This window comes from Asterias rubens, unplaced genomic scaffold (assembly GCF_902459465.1).
Source record: "Asterias rubens unplaced genomic scaffold, eAstRub1.3, whole genome shotgun sequence".
NCBI lineage: Eukaryota > Metazoa > Echinodermata > Asteroidea > Forcipulatida > Asteriidae > Asterias > Asterias rubens.
The window spans coordinates 186,799-203,440 of record NW_022985710.1 but is presented as its reverse complement, the minus strand read 5'-3'; the positions used below and the strand labels follow the sequence as shown (position 1 = coordinate 203,440).

At 43.1% G+C, this 16,642-nt stretch overlaps 1 protein-coding gene across 1 annotated transcript; it reads left to right on the top strand.

The window, feature by feature from the left end:
• Positions 1-4: 4 nt before the first annotated feature.
• LOC117305985 (polycystic kidney disease protein 1-like 2) lies at positions 5-8,676 on the top strand (the record flags this gene model as incomplete). Its single annotated transcript, XM_033790835.1, is given in 13 exon segments — positions 5-302; positions 994-1,154; positions 1,316-1,546; positions 2,062-2,342; positions 3,040-4,259; positions 5,353-5,376; positions 5,379-5,419; positions 5,421-5,615; positions 6,576-6,711; positions 7,458-7,664; positions 7,667-7,806; positions 7,808-8,366; positions 8,369-8,676. Coding segments are annotated over 13 exon segments (3,801 nt in total), but the record flags the coding sequence as incomplete, so codon positions are not given.
• Between the last annotated feature and the right edge of the window lie 7,966 nt (positions 8,677-16,642).

Genomic DNA, 16,642 nt, shown 5'->3' with positions numbered 1-16,642 from the left:
CACGGAGATTAACATGAATCGCAGCGCAACCTTTGCCATCGCATTCGGATTCACTACCACAAATAACGCCACCGTTAGTGTCGTGGTACTGCCTTCAGATCCGGACACCCAGCTCACGTGCTGCCTCCGATTCCAGGGCAATAGTTCAGAGGCAGCGGGCAATATCACCAGGGCCGACTGTTATATGAACGCCACTCTGCCGTTGGGGGAGTCAGGGTACCGACTCCCTACGGGTGACGAGGAGAGGGCACTGAGGCAGAGTTACACGTGGATGATCGACGGGACCCATTTACAAGAGAATGGTAATTTAGAAACTTGACAATTTACTCGAATACATGTAAACTCGTTGAGGACTTTACATCCCGGCGGTCAATATAGCTGAAATGACTGTCTCACGATGCTTCAAAATCCCAGAAACTAAAACCCATCTGGGCATCCCAGTGTTAAACCGTGTCGACGCAATGAACCCCCCTTATTATATCGTGCTAACATCCGTCACTCCGTGACGCTCATAGACGAAAACAAGGTATGTTGAGCTACGTTTTTGAAGTATAACTCCTTTTCCTGTGGGCGCAATATGCACCCCATCTTTTTATGGAAGTGTAACCTGGTTCGTTTATGTCCAATACACGACACAAAAGACCAACGGCTTTACGTCCCATCCGAAGGACGAAGCAATAATGGTTAAGAGTGTCTTTTGCTAAAGGACACAAGTGTTACGACCGGGACTCGAGCCCACTTGAGCTTGATTCCGGTGCTCTCATCCGCTCAGCCACGACAAACCAGTATGTGTGTGTGTAGAGTGAGCAACAAGCTCGACTCCGTCAACCAGAGAGTGTGATGTGCTGTATTCACTACAGTTCCACGGCTGACATTCAATCTATGATCTTTCCTCAAACCACGGAGGCTCAAACCATCACTGCTTTTATCCAAAAACAGATTGGAAAAAGAAACCCTTACAGCGTGTCCATAAATTGTGTTCTTATTCTCTAGGAATCTACCAGGTTTTGTGTTCGGTGGATGAATCTACAGCTACGAGCGACGATGAAGAACCGAGTCCTGACGAGACGATCACTATTACGACGGGAGTCTACAGCTCACAGTGCTTGTTCTGGGACGATGATGAAGAAATGTGGGGTACCATGGGATGCAAGGTACTGGGACTTGTCTGTGTGTTAAATGTCTGGTAAACGACAGCATGAACCCCGTTCATTTGAAGCAAACAATCTCATTACAAAGCTTTACGCGACACTACAGAAACACACATCTGAACAACACAACATAGCTAAAATCAAAATGTTCTCCACCTTTGTAGGTCGGTCCACTCTCCTCCCCTGACGTCACACATTGTCTGTGCATTCACCTGACGTACTTCAGCTCCAGCTTTCTCGTCATGCCCAACAAGGTGAACTTCTTGGAGGACTCCAAGCTGTTCCTGACGTTCCTGGAGAATCCCGTCGTCGTCACCACAGTCGGTTGCATCCTGGTGGCCTACGTGCTGGTCGCTGTCTGGGCTCGCAAGAGAGACAAGGCAGATGAACTAAAGGTGCTTATATTATAACAACCTCACTTGCTCTGGAGTCCATTTCAGGCGTTAATAATACAACTACCTAATAGCAGTCCAGCAGTCTTTAAGATGGTCCAGATATTGTTTTCCCCATTACAGGGCGGACTCATAAGTAAGTGTACTGTTTTGGGTCTTTAGTGTGTCAAACAATATTATTTCTTATACCTTATACGACATACTAAGGCTCGTTTGTGTGGGAGTCAATCGGGAGTTTTCTTCAGACAGCGGACCAGTCTATGTTATAAACAATACAGCGGGTATACAACCTTTTGCCCTGCCAACTCAAACTGTTTTATAGTTCGTGAGCGTAGTATACTAGAAGTTAGGAACAGTGTGGTATACAGCAAATTAATACGTAAAGTAGGTATTGTAACGGGTTGTGTAACGAACTACGGTTTAAGAAAACATTTGTAACTACAGATTGTCTTGCGGTCATTTACATTTTCATACCTAATAAATAATGGTGCGCCGTTTCCATTTTTTTTAATCAACAGGCAGGCGTCATTACCCTCGCAGACAACGACCCCTTTGCCCACTACCGTTATGACGTCACCATCGTGACGGGCATGCGCAGGGGAGCCGGCACCACCGCCGTCGCCACCCTGACCCTGGTTGGTTCAGACGGCAAGAGCCGACCTCAGCTTCTTGCCGCCCCGGGTCGTCAGGTCATGCAGAGAGGCAGCGCAGACTCCTTCATTATCACGACACGGGAGAGCATCGGTGAAGTGACGGAGGTCAGGATCTGGCACGACAATGCCGGAGACAGTCCAGAATGGTACGCTACTTCTTCCTTTATCTCACATTCATTTTCATATTTCAATTCAGATACATGACAACCTTTATATCTAAACTTAAAACTAAAAACCTAACATCAAATAGCAGTGAGCAGGATATGATATGGGACAGTTTTGATAGTAGAAGCTTGTAAAAGCAGCTAGACAGACTCAATAAACAAAAAACAGTAGACAGACATGCAGACAAAAGGACAGACGAATTAAAGACATGGCAGCTTTATTCTGACAAAGATAGCTCAGAGAACGAACTTCCAATAGCAAAAAGATGGCAGAACATTGCTAGTTATGGTGTGAGTTATATCGCTACATCTTGCTTGTTGAAGTAGACCAGTCGAAGGGCTGGTTTAGTGTGGTTACATGGCCTAGCGGTCTGTTCACCGACCCAAACTCTGGTGTTGCCCGCAGCAGAACATCGGTTCGAATCCCGGCCATGAAATTTGTGCCATTGAGCAAGGCACAAACCATGAGTACAACGCACCGAGGTTTAAAACCATATCCCTCGAAGCAGTCCGTATTTGCATATGGTGTTGGACAGTTCGATTAAGCCAAGTCTATGTGTGTTCGTTATTAATTGACACACTTTCAAGCACAACATTGGTTACAATCATGACGAGTTTATTGCATCTTTCTCACTCCTCTTCACTTCAACTGTCTTATTCCACCGTGTCGTCCATCCAGGTACGCAAGTCGCATCACCGTCCACGACCTGGAGCTTGACGAGTCTTGGTTCGTCATGTGCAACTCGTGGCTGGCAGTTGACATCGGCGAGGGCCTGATAGACCGCACCTTCCCAACAGCAAGTGCGGAAGACTTGAAAGACTTTAAGCATCTGTTCTCGACGCGTGCCACGAAGGACTTCCAAGATGGTCATTTGTGGTTCTCTATCTTCAACCGTCCACCGAAGAGTCACTTCTCCTGTCTGCAGAGAGTCTCCTGCTGCCTGTCACTCCTGATGTGCGTCATGCTGACCAGTATCATGTTCTACGGTGTTCCTAACGATCCGACGGAACAGGTCATGGATCTCGGAACGTTCCGGATTACGTTCACCGAGATCCTCATCGGGATCGAGAGCTCAATACTCGCCTTCCCGATTAACATGCTTATCGTGGCGATCTTCAGGTACTCCCGGCCGGCTCGGCGGACCTCGAAGCCCAGTGAGGTTAAGAGGGCCGTGGACACAAACCACAAACCGTCCACTGAGAGTCGTGACGCTCCACCTGTTCATCAAGACGACGTTCACCTATCCTATTCCAACATCGATGAATTCAGTCCCTGCACGCCGTACTCGAGCATCACCTCGGACACAATAAGCAACAAGAGCAGATCACCCTCTCAGACCCACTCTTCAAATCAACACTTATTGCCCAACTCGTCACTAAACACCCACGACAGACTGACCACCAACATGTTCCTGTTTTCCTACTTGGACGAGGTTGTGGATGCTCTTGACGTACTACCCCCGGAGAAATTCCCATCTGCCGAACAATATGAGCGCGCTCGGCGGGAACTACGGTCCATAGTTCTGACGACAATGACTGTACCCACACCGAGTTCGTCAGCTGTCACTGGTAGTGGCGACTCCAAACTGGAGTCGCAGAAGGGACGCTGTTCGTGCACGTTTCTTCCAAACGGTCTTCCTCACGGCTTTATTTATATAGGATGGTTTTTGGTCATCTCAACCACTCTGGTGTCGTCTTACTTCACCATGCTGTACGGGCTCAAGTACGGCAAAAAGCGCTCCATTGATTGGTTAATGTCTCTAGGAATATCGCTGTTTCAGAGCATCTTCATCACGCAGCCGATGAAGGTGCTGCTCCTTGCTGCTTTTGTTTCCATGGTAATGAGGGAGTGGGATGCAGACGAGGACGGCAGTGACGACATGGAAGACGTTGAAATCGGTAAGTAAAAATCAATAATTTAGAATCAGTTTGCCATGAACAATTGTTGGCAGCCGACCCAAGAAATGTCAAGCATACAAAATCAGTGACATGTCGTTGCTACGGTTGAGTTCGGGCGGTGTGTTCTTGTCCCAAGTGTACTGTTCTCACGCCCCATACTACGAGGACACGACCCGAGAACAATACACTCTGAACAAGATCACACATCACCTTTCATCGGGGGTTTCGAGAACAACGCTTATTAACAAAATGGCGGCAGCACTGAAGAGAATGAGTATTAAACTGGATGATAAGTTTAAAGTTAAATCGTAATAATATAGTCATCCAAAGAAATAGGTCGACAATTACGTCTCTTTCTACCGTCAGGTTTACGACTAATAAAAATGTTCCACAAACCATCTTACTTATTCTCGACTTCCCCAAAATAAAACCATCCGAACTCGGCCCATGTGGTGTTTCTGATCAGCACAGTGTGGGTTTGAGTCCCGGTTTTGACATCTGCGTCTTTTCTTCTGCCACAGCCGTCGTTCCAAGATCTCCCATTGACTCCACAAAACAATTCTAATAGTATGTACCGCTTGGATTTTTCTAAGAAAAAGACAATTATGGGAAATTGATCGAAACATTTACCCTGCGTGACACCAAATGTTTTTGGAGAGAACACAATTACGTTTAATCCAACCAAACATACCCTTGTCACGAATATAAATACATTCTAGTAACTTTCCCTGTAAACTAGAAGCCATCTTGAAACCAAATGGTTCACTTGACCTAGTAGTGACTATTAGGTCAAATGCCAGGTAATTGCTGTACAATTCCTATGGGAAAACTAATTTCTATGGGAAAACCAGGTCATCGATTGATTAATTAGTAAAAAACAACACCGAAGGTAACAAGACAATTGGCATGCTGTTTGGTCAGGTGTAGTGAGGGAACTTGGATTTTTTTTTTTTATTAAAAATAAAAAAACAAAAAGGAGTACTGATTTTTTAATTGAAAACAGACACATAAAAGTACCTGATGGCACCACGCATGGCTAAGGGCCAGTACAACTAATTGTTTGTTTGATGTATTTTGTTTCAATGTTGTGTAGAAAACGCACAAGAAGTCTACCACCAGCTCTTCGCAAGTGGAAAGGCGCACGCTACAGGCCGCCGACGGCAAACTTCGATGGAGTCGTGCCGTAAACGTAAAGCATTGGAACGGAAGATGTACGCCCTCTTGCGAGAGATCTTTGGCTACATTATGTTCATGTGGTTGGTGATAGTGATTGCGTACAACCAGACGGACCGACACGCGTATCTCCTCACCCAGAATATTAAGGATGTATTCTTCAGCAGTGATGAATTTGAATCGGTAATCATAACCTCCTTGGTGACCGCTTTGCAAAAGAGTACTGAAATGTTAACCCATGAATAACTAAATAATGCATTAAAGGCAGTGGACACTATTGGTAATTACTCAAAATATTTATTAGAATAAAATCTTTCTTGATGACGAGTTAATGGGAAGAGGTTGATGGTATAAAACATTGTGAGAAGCGGCTCAATCTGAAGTGCCATAGTTTTCGAGAAAGAAGTAATTTTCCACGAATCTGATTTCGAGAACTCAGATTTAGAACTTGAGGTCTCGAAATCAACCATCTAAACACACACAACTTCGTGTGACAAGGGTGTTTTTTTTCTTTCATTATTATCTCGCAAGTTCGATGACCAGTTGAGCTCAAATTTTCACAGGTTTGTTATTTTATGCATATGTTGAGATATATCGACTGTGAAGGCTAGTCTTGACAATTACCAATAGTGTCCACTGCCTTTAACATTGTTGCTATATAATAGTCATATAGCCTGAACATTTGACGTCCCGCATTGCATGCTTGTACACACATAAGCACATGAAGCATGCAGACGAGAGAAGATGTAAACCAATCACCTCGGACCAATCATAACACATGGAAAGCTGATGTCACTTATCCAATTAAGTCCTTGTATCCAATGAAATCTTTGGGCCTGTAAGACCAATGCCTATCCTGCGGATGAAGACAAGGGGACCAGTCTATAGTGGGTGTGTGTCCAAACAAAGCGTACGGAGACATTAACATGTGGTTGAAATAAGGCATTGTTTTAAAGATCTTTCAAATGCAAAACGATCTTGGGGAAATGATGGCATTGTACAAAATTAATGTTTGGAGAAGCTATGCCAAGCACCATCACAAACAAACCGGCCTATTTCATAAGAAAAACAATACAAACGTCAACTTTGATTGCGTGGCAAAACAAACTGCTAGGACTATCTACATAACTGTCTTTGTTTCAGGTGACCAATTACAACGGGTTCTATGAATGGGCGGATGTGGATCTGGTACCTGGACTCTACCAAGGAGACACCACACCTATACCAATGTCATTTCTCATCGGAGGAGTCCGTCTACGCCAGCTGAGAGTCCGTGAAGGTATAACAGTGCTTTCAATAGCTTTTTTTTATTTTTATTTTTTTTATTTAAAGACCCTGGACACTATTGGTAATATTGTAGAAGCCAGTCTTCTCACTTGGTGTATCTCAACATATGCATAAAATAACAAACCTGTGAAAATGTGAGCTCATTTGGTCGTCGAAGTTGCGAGATATTAATGAAGTTGTCACACGAAGTTGTATGCTTTCAGATGCTTGATTTCGAGACATCTGATGTCTCAAAATCAAATTCGCGGAAAATTACTTCTCTCTCAAAATCTACGTTACTTCAAAGGGAGCCGTTTCTCACAATGTTTTATGCTATCAACCTCTCCCATTACTCGTTACCAAGAAAGGTTTTATGCTTATAATTATTTGAGTAATTACCAATAGTGTCCCCTGCCTTTAAATGTTGTAAATATTCGTTTTTTATACAGGACCGTACATAGGATGATTCTTTAAACGCATTTGGTAGGTTAAAGAAAATGTGAATATAAAACAACAACAATACACATTAAAAAACACTTACAATTTGGTTTAATGTCTCCTCCACAGCCCCACACACCGTTCAATGCAGTTTTTCGGGTCATTATGCTTGACCAATTAGGCTTATCTGAAGTGAAAAGTTTTAATGAAAAAAAGAAAGAAACATTGATCAGCATGGATTCAGAGAGAGTAGTATGTTATGTCAGTGTCAGTAGCATGTCATTTCATTTGTCTTTTTTCTTTTTATGCCAACTGTTTCAGATGTCTGTCAGGTCAACCCGTCCTTTTTCGGTATCATTGATGGATGCCTTCCCAGCTACACTTCAGACAGTGAAGACACCAACTCGTACAACGGGTCGTGGCGTCTTCACAACGCAATACGGAACTACTCTGCCAACTCGGCCGTCAACAAACTCGACCCATGGGCGTACCAAGAGAAGATATTCAGCACCATCTGGGGTCACATCACATCTACGGCACTGGAGGGTACGCGGCGAGTCTAGGACTGGAGGAGACGGAAACCAGATCATTTCTGGAGCGCTTGAGAGTGGGGCGTTGGCTCGATGCCCGCACGAGGGCGCTCTCGGTGGAATGGACGGTCTACAATGCAAAACACAAACCTCTTCGCGGTGATCCGGCTCTTGGTAGAGATTCCGTCCAGTGGGGGCTTCATCAAAACAACACTCATCCGGACGGTCCGATTCTACCGGAACGTTGCAGGTTACCAAGTGTTTGTTATATTCATCGAAATGTTGTTCTCCATGTACGTGGTCTTCTACACTGCCGTTGAGGTCATGAAGTTCCGGAGGGAGGGGCGTGGCTATTGGAAATCCGCTTGGAACTGGCTGGAACTCTTCATAATTTTAACATGTCTATGGATCATCGTAGTCTACATCTACAGACACGTCTTCACCGAGAAATTATTCGCAATCTTTCGGACCCGTCCGGGCGACTTCGTCAACTTCCAGGACGCAGCGTCCATAGCGGAAACCTTTAGGTATCTTCTCGGTCTACTCCTGATCCTATGCACGGTCAAGTTCCTTCATCTGCTCCGACTCAATCCGCGAACGTACCTCCTGACGGCAGTGCTAAGCTCGGCGGCCAAGGACGCCCTGGCGTTCGCCGCGTATATCGGCCTTGTCATGTGTGCGTTCGCGGTGCTCTTCCAGCTTACCTCGGGACGCACACGGCAGCGTACAGCACGATGGCGTTCGCTTTCGAATCCCTCTTCATTTTATTTCTCGGTGACTATGATTTCGATGAGCTTGCCGCTGTTGACCGCTACATGACTCCCATCATGGTTTTCACCTTCCAGGTCGTGGCCACTTTCTTATTCTTGAACGTACTCCTGTCTGTGTTGAACAACAGTATGTCGTACGTCAGGCGAAACCAGGAGCCCTCCGAAGACGGAACTATCGGTTTACTTTTACTTTATAAAATTCTATCATGGTTTGGAATCAAACACAAAACTGAGATTTAAGAGGTTAATAAATAAATAAAGCTTATGAATAAAGCTTAAAGGTTCCAAGCTTTTGCAAACAGTAAGAAATGTAATGTCTTCAAAAACACACTTCTTTTACAAACAACAAATCAAAGTTTGAAAAATATTTATCTCAAAAGTAGTTTGTTCGTAAATAAATAATTGTTATTCAAATCATACATGGGTAACTGTAACTTTTTTTTCTCCTTATTGTTTTCGACATAAGCTACTACAAGTGTTATCTACACTACCGTAGATTGAGGCGAGTCAGTGGTCACATACTCTCATACCACGCCGGCTTTGGCTCCGTCTGCCTGTTTGAAGACATTTAAGTTAACAAACAAAAACAAACGTAAATTTCAAGACGCTCAAGCCTGAGCTGGAGCCAAAACTTCCTTGTTTCGAAAGGGGCCAAAGAAACATTGTGTGTGCGTGATTTACTTAAGGGTACGAAACTGATCATTATGCAACTTGACGAAGAGATCGTATGCAATCCCTACCCATCTCCAACAGAGGGCGACCTCTATTGGTGAGTTATTACCGGCTTATCTGACATCACGGACTGCGCCCGCTGCAATTAAGGTAGCGTTATTTATGACCACTATGCTGTCACGAATTCCCCATACCATGTACTCATCAATCACTCGACGAAAATGTCGTACCACACAAAACAACAACGCACCTAAAAGGGCTTGAAACATCGCCCCCGTATAAAATGTACCATTTTTTTGACGACTGTTTTGGTTGCCAGAGAGCCGAATTTTCTACGTGCCAGGGCGGGAGGGGCACGCATCTTTGGACATTAACAGTGATTGATAACCCCTGGCTAATTCTTTCCGTGTTTGTTTGTGCTTCGGACAAACGCCTTGCGTGACCGCCCAACTTGATCAAGCTTTTTTTCGTGCCAGTGGTGTGCCTTTGGTTGTTTTAAAGGGACAGTGTACTATCGACAAGGCAGCGGTAAAGAAACATGGAAAATCAGAATTCTTTTTAAGCAGTATTTGAACATTGAACTATCTTGCCGTGTTTTTTGTCGCTGATCCCTGGCAGTAACGGAACGTAGGTGGGGCAGGCTGTAACATTGCAATTTAGTCAAGGATTGGCGCTCCATTGCACTGTGTCGGTGTCTTTAAAGGCACAGACGCCTTTAGGAAATTGTCAAAGACCAGTCTTCTCACTTGGTGTATCCCAACATATACATCAAACAACAAATCTTCCTGATAAATAAACTACAATTGAAACCAGTTGGCATGCATATAATAAAAAACTTGGACAAAATACTCGACAAACAGATACTTATAGTCGAGAATGTAACCCCCTAATTTGATATCTTTTTAATAAATTCGGTTTTAGACAAACTGGATAATTTGAATGACTCCTCCATTACAGTCACGAAGATATATCCCTTTGTGCATTTCATATTTTAGGGGATTAACCATGGATTGTCTCTATCGAGTTATGTTTCAAACTTCTTCTTTGTTTATAAATAATTTCCCTCTAATTATAAAGAAAACATGTCTTGAACAACCCTTTCATGTCAGTGATGCCAATGTGAGCTTCATTCTGTTTTCTCACAAGAAAAACAATACATAACACTATGAATCCATTTGAGGGGACTGTTAATTTCACGTGATCAACTTCACATCAAAATAAGTTTACAAAGGTAACACAATTGAAAATATTAATGTATAATCACCAAAATACTCTTCTGAAACACAATTTCGGCAAGTTGAGCGCCCAAGGCCAATTAACACAGTAAATTGTCCAACCAAAGCTCGCTCCGAAATGAAATTAATCCGGGACAAGAAACACCGTCAGGCAAGAGCATTGACCCGTTCAACTTGATTCACTATCAATCTCTAAAAACTGATGTCCACATTTTGTTTTAAATGTCTCCTTTCATGAAGTCATTTTTTATCTGTTCCTTTCACGGGATGTCAGGTCCTATGATTTTTGATATACCGGGGAGTAATATAAATTTATGTTCAAGTAATATTTCATAACACCATCCGCCTTTGGTCTGCCAAGCCGAACGTGGAGCCGGGTGGTTGGTTGCAAAATGCTCCCCGGGACCAGGGGGCTTCCGCAACGGCGGGTTGGGGAGAGGTGAGCCGGAACGCTTCTCCCGAAAGATCAACGACATCAACTGCCTATAACAAATTGCAGCCATACACACGTGCACTGTTGTCATGTCAAGAAATTTATTGCTTTTGTCCTGGGTGTCTTTGACAAGAAATTAGTGAGGTCATTATTGAGTGTCTTTTATCTTAGTGGACGTACATAGGATGTCATCCCGATTTGAGAAACATCTCCCTTAAAATGAATGTCTATGAATGTGGTTGTAGAAAGAGAGAGAGAGAGAGAGAGAGAGAGAGAGAGAAGAGCGGGGAATTCAATGTATTTTATTTTCCTGAGGCGAGGCACGTTTCAGCATAAAACGTGGCTCAATTTGTGTATTCCATTCGCAGATTATTCTCGTGTGTGGACATAAAACCATTCATGATTTTCAGCAACAAAATAAGGCTACCATAGAAATTATTTAAAAAAGAAGAAAATTCACGGGTTAGTTTTAAATTTTCTTCCTCCATGGTTTATCGATAGGCCAATACTTGTGTACCCCTGGCCGTCACACATGGATAGAGGATTAAAACAACCGAACGGTAAAAATATACTTTTATTTGGCTTTAAAAATGTTGCCCCGATAAAGAAATGTTTTCAACAATTGTGTTCAACTTTAAAAATGAGGAGTGCGTTAAATCATTTTACCACAACTACAGACGTAGAGGGCGGCCTGTTCTTCATGTTCTACAATGAATCCGAGGGTACCGTCTTACATTCAACTAATTGTTGAAACAAAGCCCCCCCCCCCCCCCCCGATCACAACATTTCGCGATCTTCACGTTTAGGTTTTGAGTAACAGCGGCCTTGATGAACACGCTTTGTCAACAGAGTTCGGACCCTTGTCATCGTGCCGACAAACCTTTACCCGATGCTCAGCCGTTAGTCTCCCATGATACCGAGCGGCCAGAGATCGCTTGACCTCCCCGGGCGGCGGGCTGGCTTCCAAAAGCCAATGGACAGGGAGTAATACGGACCACCCACCGTAATTATAGCATGTCGCCATACTGCATGTCGAAAACAAATCCTTCGACTCAGGGCTGGGGTTTTAGTTGTCTCTTTAATGCGTCCAAATTGAAGATTACTTGAAATTAGTAATTTCATCACCATCAATGTTTTCTTCTGTCTCATGATAAATTTGGCGGGTAAATGCAACTTATTTTTAGAAGTTAGTGCTTGCTTAGGAGATTCGGCATAGATCTTCAGCGACAGGTAATTCCGTACGCGTACGGTTACAAAGCGAGATTAATCCCTAAATCTCAACCGTCGCCTCGGGCTCATGGACGGGGGAAGAACAGCAAGCAGATGTCATGGCTTTCTACCCGGGCATGATGCAGTTACACAATAATCATGTCTGACTTATTTTTTTTTAAATTTATTATTATTATTTTTTTTTTTTTTTGGGGGGGGGGTTGATCTTCCATTTTAATGAGCGTAGTGACTGCCCATAGTTTGCTGATTGTTTGTTGATACAGGGAATGTATCATTATGCGAACCCACGATGATTTTTAAATCATGGAACGCATTAAGGCATGGTGTACCTTCATTTTTGGGAACCGTTCGATTGTTTTAATCTACAATAAAACTAACACGCGAACTGGTTTCAAAAGGTGGCCGCGTTGTTGAGATATCGCCGAACGTACAAAGCGAATAATGTACACACGCAGGAAAAATTATTCCTCTAACAAACTAAGAAGCACTTCTGAAATTCAAAATAATTGTTGGCATAAAATCTTTATCTTTTTACGTAACAGCATTACCTCGAAGTGACAGTTTTTTTCCAAAAATTATTTCTACTATAGAAATCCACTGTAATTCACACCAACAGTTTTGACTGCCAGTATTTTTGAGTGATAACAAAAAACCAAATATTCCCTTTAAACATAATGCACTATATGAGGCAGTGTATACTATAGTTTCAGTTATTCAAACGATTGCTTCGAAATAACTTTTTTTTATGGCTCTTTCATATCGTAATTGTTTCATTATGTCAACAATAAATTAAAAACATAAAAGGTATAAACGGACGGGACAAAACGAAACAAACGAGTGCAGAAGGGAGCGATTAATTCCAGTAAAACAAAAAACTAATTCCGACCTATGATCAGGTTACCTTGTATTCCTATAATTAGTCCCGTTACAAGTTTCAGCTATTCCTTCCCGTAATCACACTAACATTTCAGTCATTTTGGACTTAATAAAAAATAATTGAATGTATCAAGTTTAGACTTCAAACCGCCGCGTGCCTGTGTGACTTGCAAGGTTTGCATCGCATGTCAAAAGGAACAGGTTACTGTAAATCATGAATCATGTACGAGAACATGAATTTGTCAAAAGAACTCTGGTATTGGTGTCACAACTCTTACCCGAACAAAAACCTGAATAACTTGTCCACCCATCCCTTTGCCACAGTGGTGTTCCGCCCCAACTTGACAACCGCGCACAAACTAAAGAATTTAAGTCATTACTTATGTTGTTAAAAAAAGAAAATGAAGAATGATTTGTCAATCCAAGTTGTAATTTTACGTTTACGCAAATTAGTCGAAAATAACATTTTATGAGTGACATTCGATCATGGAGCTATACCACTGACCTTAGCCCAATTAAAACCTAGACCTTGATTCAAGCCCCGTGCGAGGGGTTCCCCTAAGCATGGCCGCAGTCAAAATGTGGCTACCGTGGTTCCGCGTGCGGAACAAGGGGCCGATTTCACTAACGTCTATGTTTGCGATCATCGCTAACACACTTGCGATGAGATCACAAACCTCAAATCCATCGCAATTGCGATGTCGCTAATTCTGCGTTTCACTAAAGTCATCGCAATTGCGATGACATTGAAGGGAAATCAAGTTTTCGTACGAGGCTAATAGTAGTGACCTTTGACATCCCGCAACAAAATCGTCGGTCGTCGCTCGAAATGAAATGGCATTGTGCAGTTTATATGTAAATCGTTGTCATGTTGGTGCATACGAACTATTGTGGACGATGTTTAGGCATTCATTTACAAAGGGTTAAAGCATTTATAGGCCTATGGCCTCTATTATAATTTAAGATTTTAATAAACAGTTTTCGTAAATCTGTTGTAACGGTGGGATTGATGAAAATTTGACATATCTGTCTAATAATATAGCTTGCACCTGTCAATTTGCCAATACATTACACATTTTTTCTAAAAATGGTGGTTAAAATAATCGAACCCATATAGTATCTCCTTTTTACCGATATTAAGGGGCTCTTTGCTGCAGTTGCGTCGCTGATAGTTGTCATCGCCAATCTGAGTCTACCAGGTAAAAGACCACACGACTAAAATAATGTAGCGCCACTCATTTTACTCTAAATCACGGACAATTTATACGTCAAACGTACACCGCTATAACTATAAGCACGTAATGGCGCAATGTATCATAAGTTTGCGATGAACTTTTACTTTGTGACCACTAACATGTCATCGCAAGATTGTCATCGCTAAATAAACTTTGCGACGAGTATATCCATCGTTAAGTTTTAATGAAATCGTCGGCTAAAAAACCATCGCTAAGTTGGGATGTATTTTAGATTTAGCGATCGATTTCGGTGTTTGCGATGACCAAAACGCGTTAGTGAAGTCGACCCCAGATCGGGGGAATGCAGCGAATCACAAAACAATCTAGCGATGGCACGGGATTAGGACTTGGGTCAAGTCTAATTAAAACCCCGTTAGGCACCCCATAAATGATTCGATGGAAGCCTCTGTAATGTAGTATACAGTAATGACAACCATGTACATGTACAGCAAGATGTACCTGTCTTGGTTCCAGGCCCGGACGCCGTGAAAAACAGCCCGAAAGCCTAATATGTGGTAGTCTTGAAATCAAGTCGGTAAATTAATGCTAAGCGCGGTGTGGTCATGGGGACGGTACACCCATCCTCGATTCCTGTATGTGTGCGAGTCAGTGGCCACGCACTACCAACGACCGTTGCATGAATGTACAGTATAATTGCAATGTAACTGTTGCATGAACGGAAGTGTGTGTATTTATAACAAAGAGGCAGCGCCCAACGACTTGTCATCAAGTCTATCGTACGCGGTGATGAACCATGCAGGGCAAGGCTTCGATTGAGCTCCTTCGCACTGGGGTAACCGTGGCGCGAAAAATACCCCCCCCCCCCCCTCATTTCAAACCAAGAACACAAGGCGTCTTGTGTGAACGTCAATAAAGACCTTGGGCATCAATTAAGCACTCGGTGATTGAATTTGCTCATTAGCATCCACAGCAGATGTTTGGAGAGGGCTTGTCGATTAGACGGTATGCAGAAGTCTTAAAATAGATCGTGGGTGGGTGAAACAAAGGGTATTAGGCTACTGACGGGAAACATCTCTCTAAACGATCGCTGACATTCCTGACGTGGTATAATTATGAAGTGTGCATTCCGCGAAAAACTTAGTCAACAAGCTTCCCTTGACACTATACTCATCGTACCACCCACCCCCTCCCCCACCACACCCCAACATCCACCCACACTTAAAGACACTGGACACTATTGGTAATATGTCAAAGACCTGTCTTCTCTCTTGGTGTATCTCAACATAATTATGCATAACATAACAAACCTGTGAACATTTTAGATCAATCGGTTGTCGAAGTTGCGAGATATTATTTAAAAAAAAAAAAAAAAAAAAAAAATATACCCTCGCCACCATGGTCCACCGAAGTGGTGGTTTTGATGCTTGATTTCGAAACCTCAGATTTAGAATTTGAGGTTTCGAAATCAAGCATCAAAAACACACAACTTCGTGTGACCATGGTGCGACGAGGGTATATTTTTTTTTTTTTTTTTTTTTTTTAATAATATCTCGCAACTTCGACAACCGATTGATCTAAAATGTTCACAGGTTTGTTATGTTATGCATAATTATGTTGAGATACACCAAGAGAGAAGACAGGTCTTTGACATATTACCAATAGTGTCCAGTGTCTTTAAGTGTGGGTGGATGTTGGGGTGTGGTGGGGGAGGGGGTGGGTGGTACGATGAGTATAGTGTCAAGGGAAGCTTGTTGACTAAGTTTTTCGCGGAATGCACACTTCATAATTATACCACGTCAGGAATGTCAGCGATCGTTTAGAGAGATGTTTCCCGTCAGTAGCCTAATACCCTTTGTTTCACCCACCCACGATCTATTTTAAGACTTCTGCATACCGTCTAATCGACAAGCCCTCTCCAAACATCTGCTGTGGATGCTAATGAGCAAATTCAATCACCGAGTGCTTAATTGATGCCCAAGGTCTTTATTGACGTTCACACAAGACGCCTTGTGTTCTTGGTTTGAAATGAGGGGGGGGGGGTATTTTTCGCGCCACGGTTACCCCAGTGCGAAGGAGCTCAATCGAAGCCTTGCCCTGCATGGTTCATCACCGCGTACGATAGACTTGATGACAAGTCGTTGGGCGCTGCCTCTTTGTTATAAATACACACACTTCCGTTCATGCAACAGTTACATTGCGATTATACTGTACATTCATGCAACGGTCGTTGGTAGTGCGTGGCCACTGACTCGCACACATACAGGAATCGAGGATGGCTGTACCGTCCCCATGACCACACCGCGCTTAGCATTAATTTACCGACTTGATTTCAAGACTACCACATATTAGGCTTTCGGGCTGTTTTTCACGGCGTCCGGGCCTGGAACCAAGACAGGTACATCTTGCTGTACATGTACATGGTTGTCATTACTGTATACTACATTACAGAGGCTTCCATCGAATCATTTATGGGGTGCCTAACGGGGTTTTAATTAGACTTGACCCAAGTCCTAATCCCGTGCCATCGCTAGATTGTTTTGTGATTCGCTGCATTCCCCCGATCT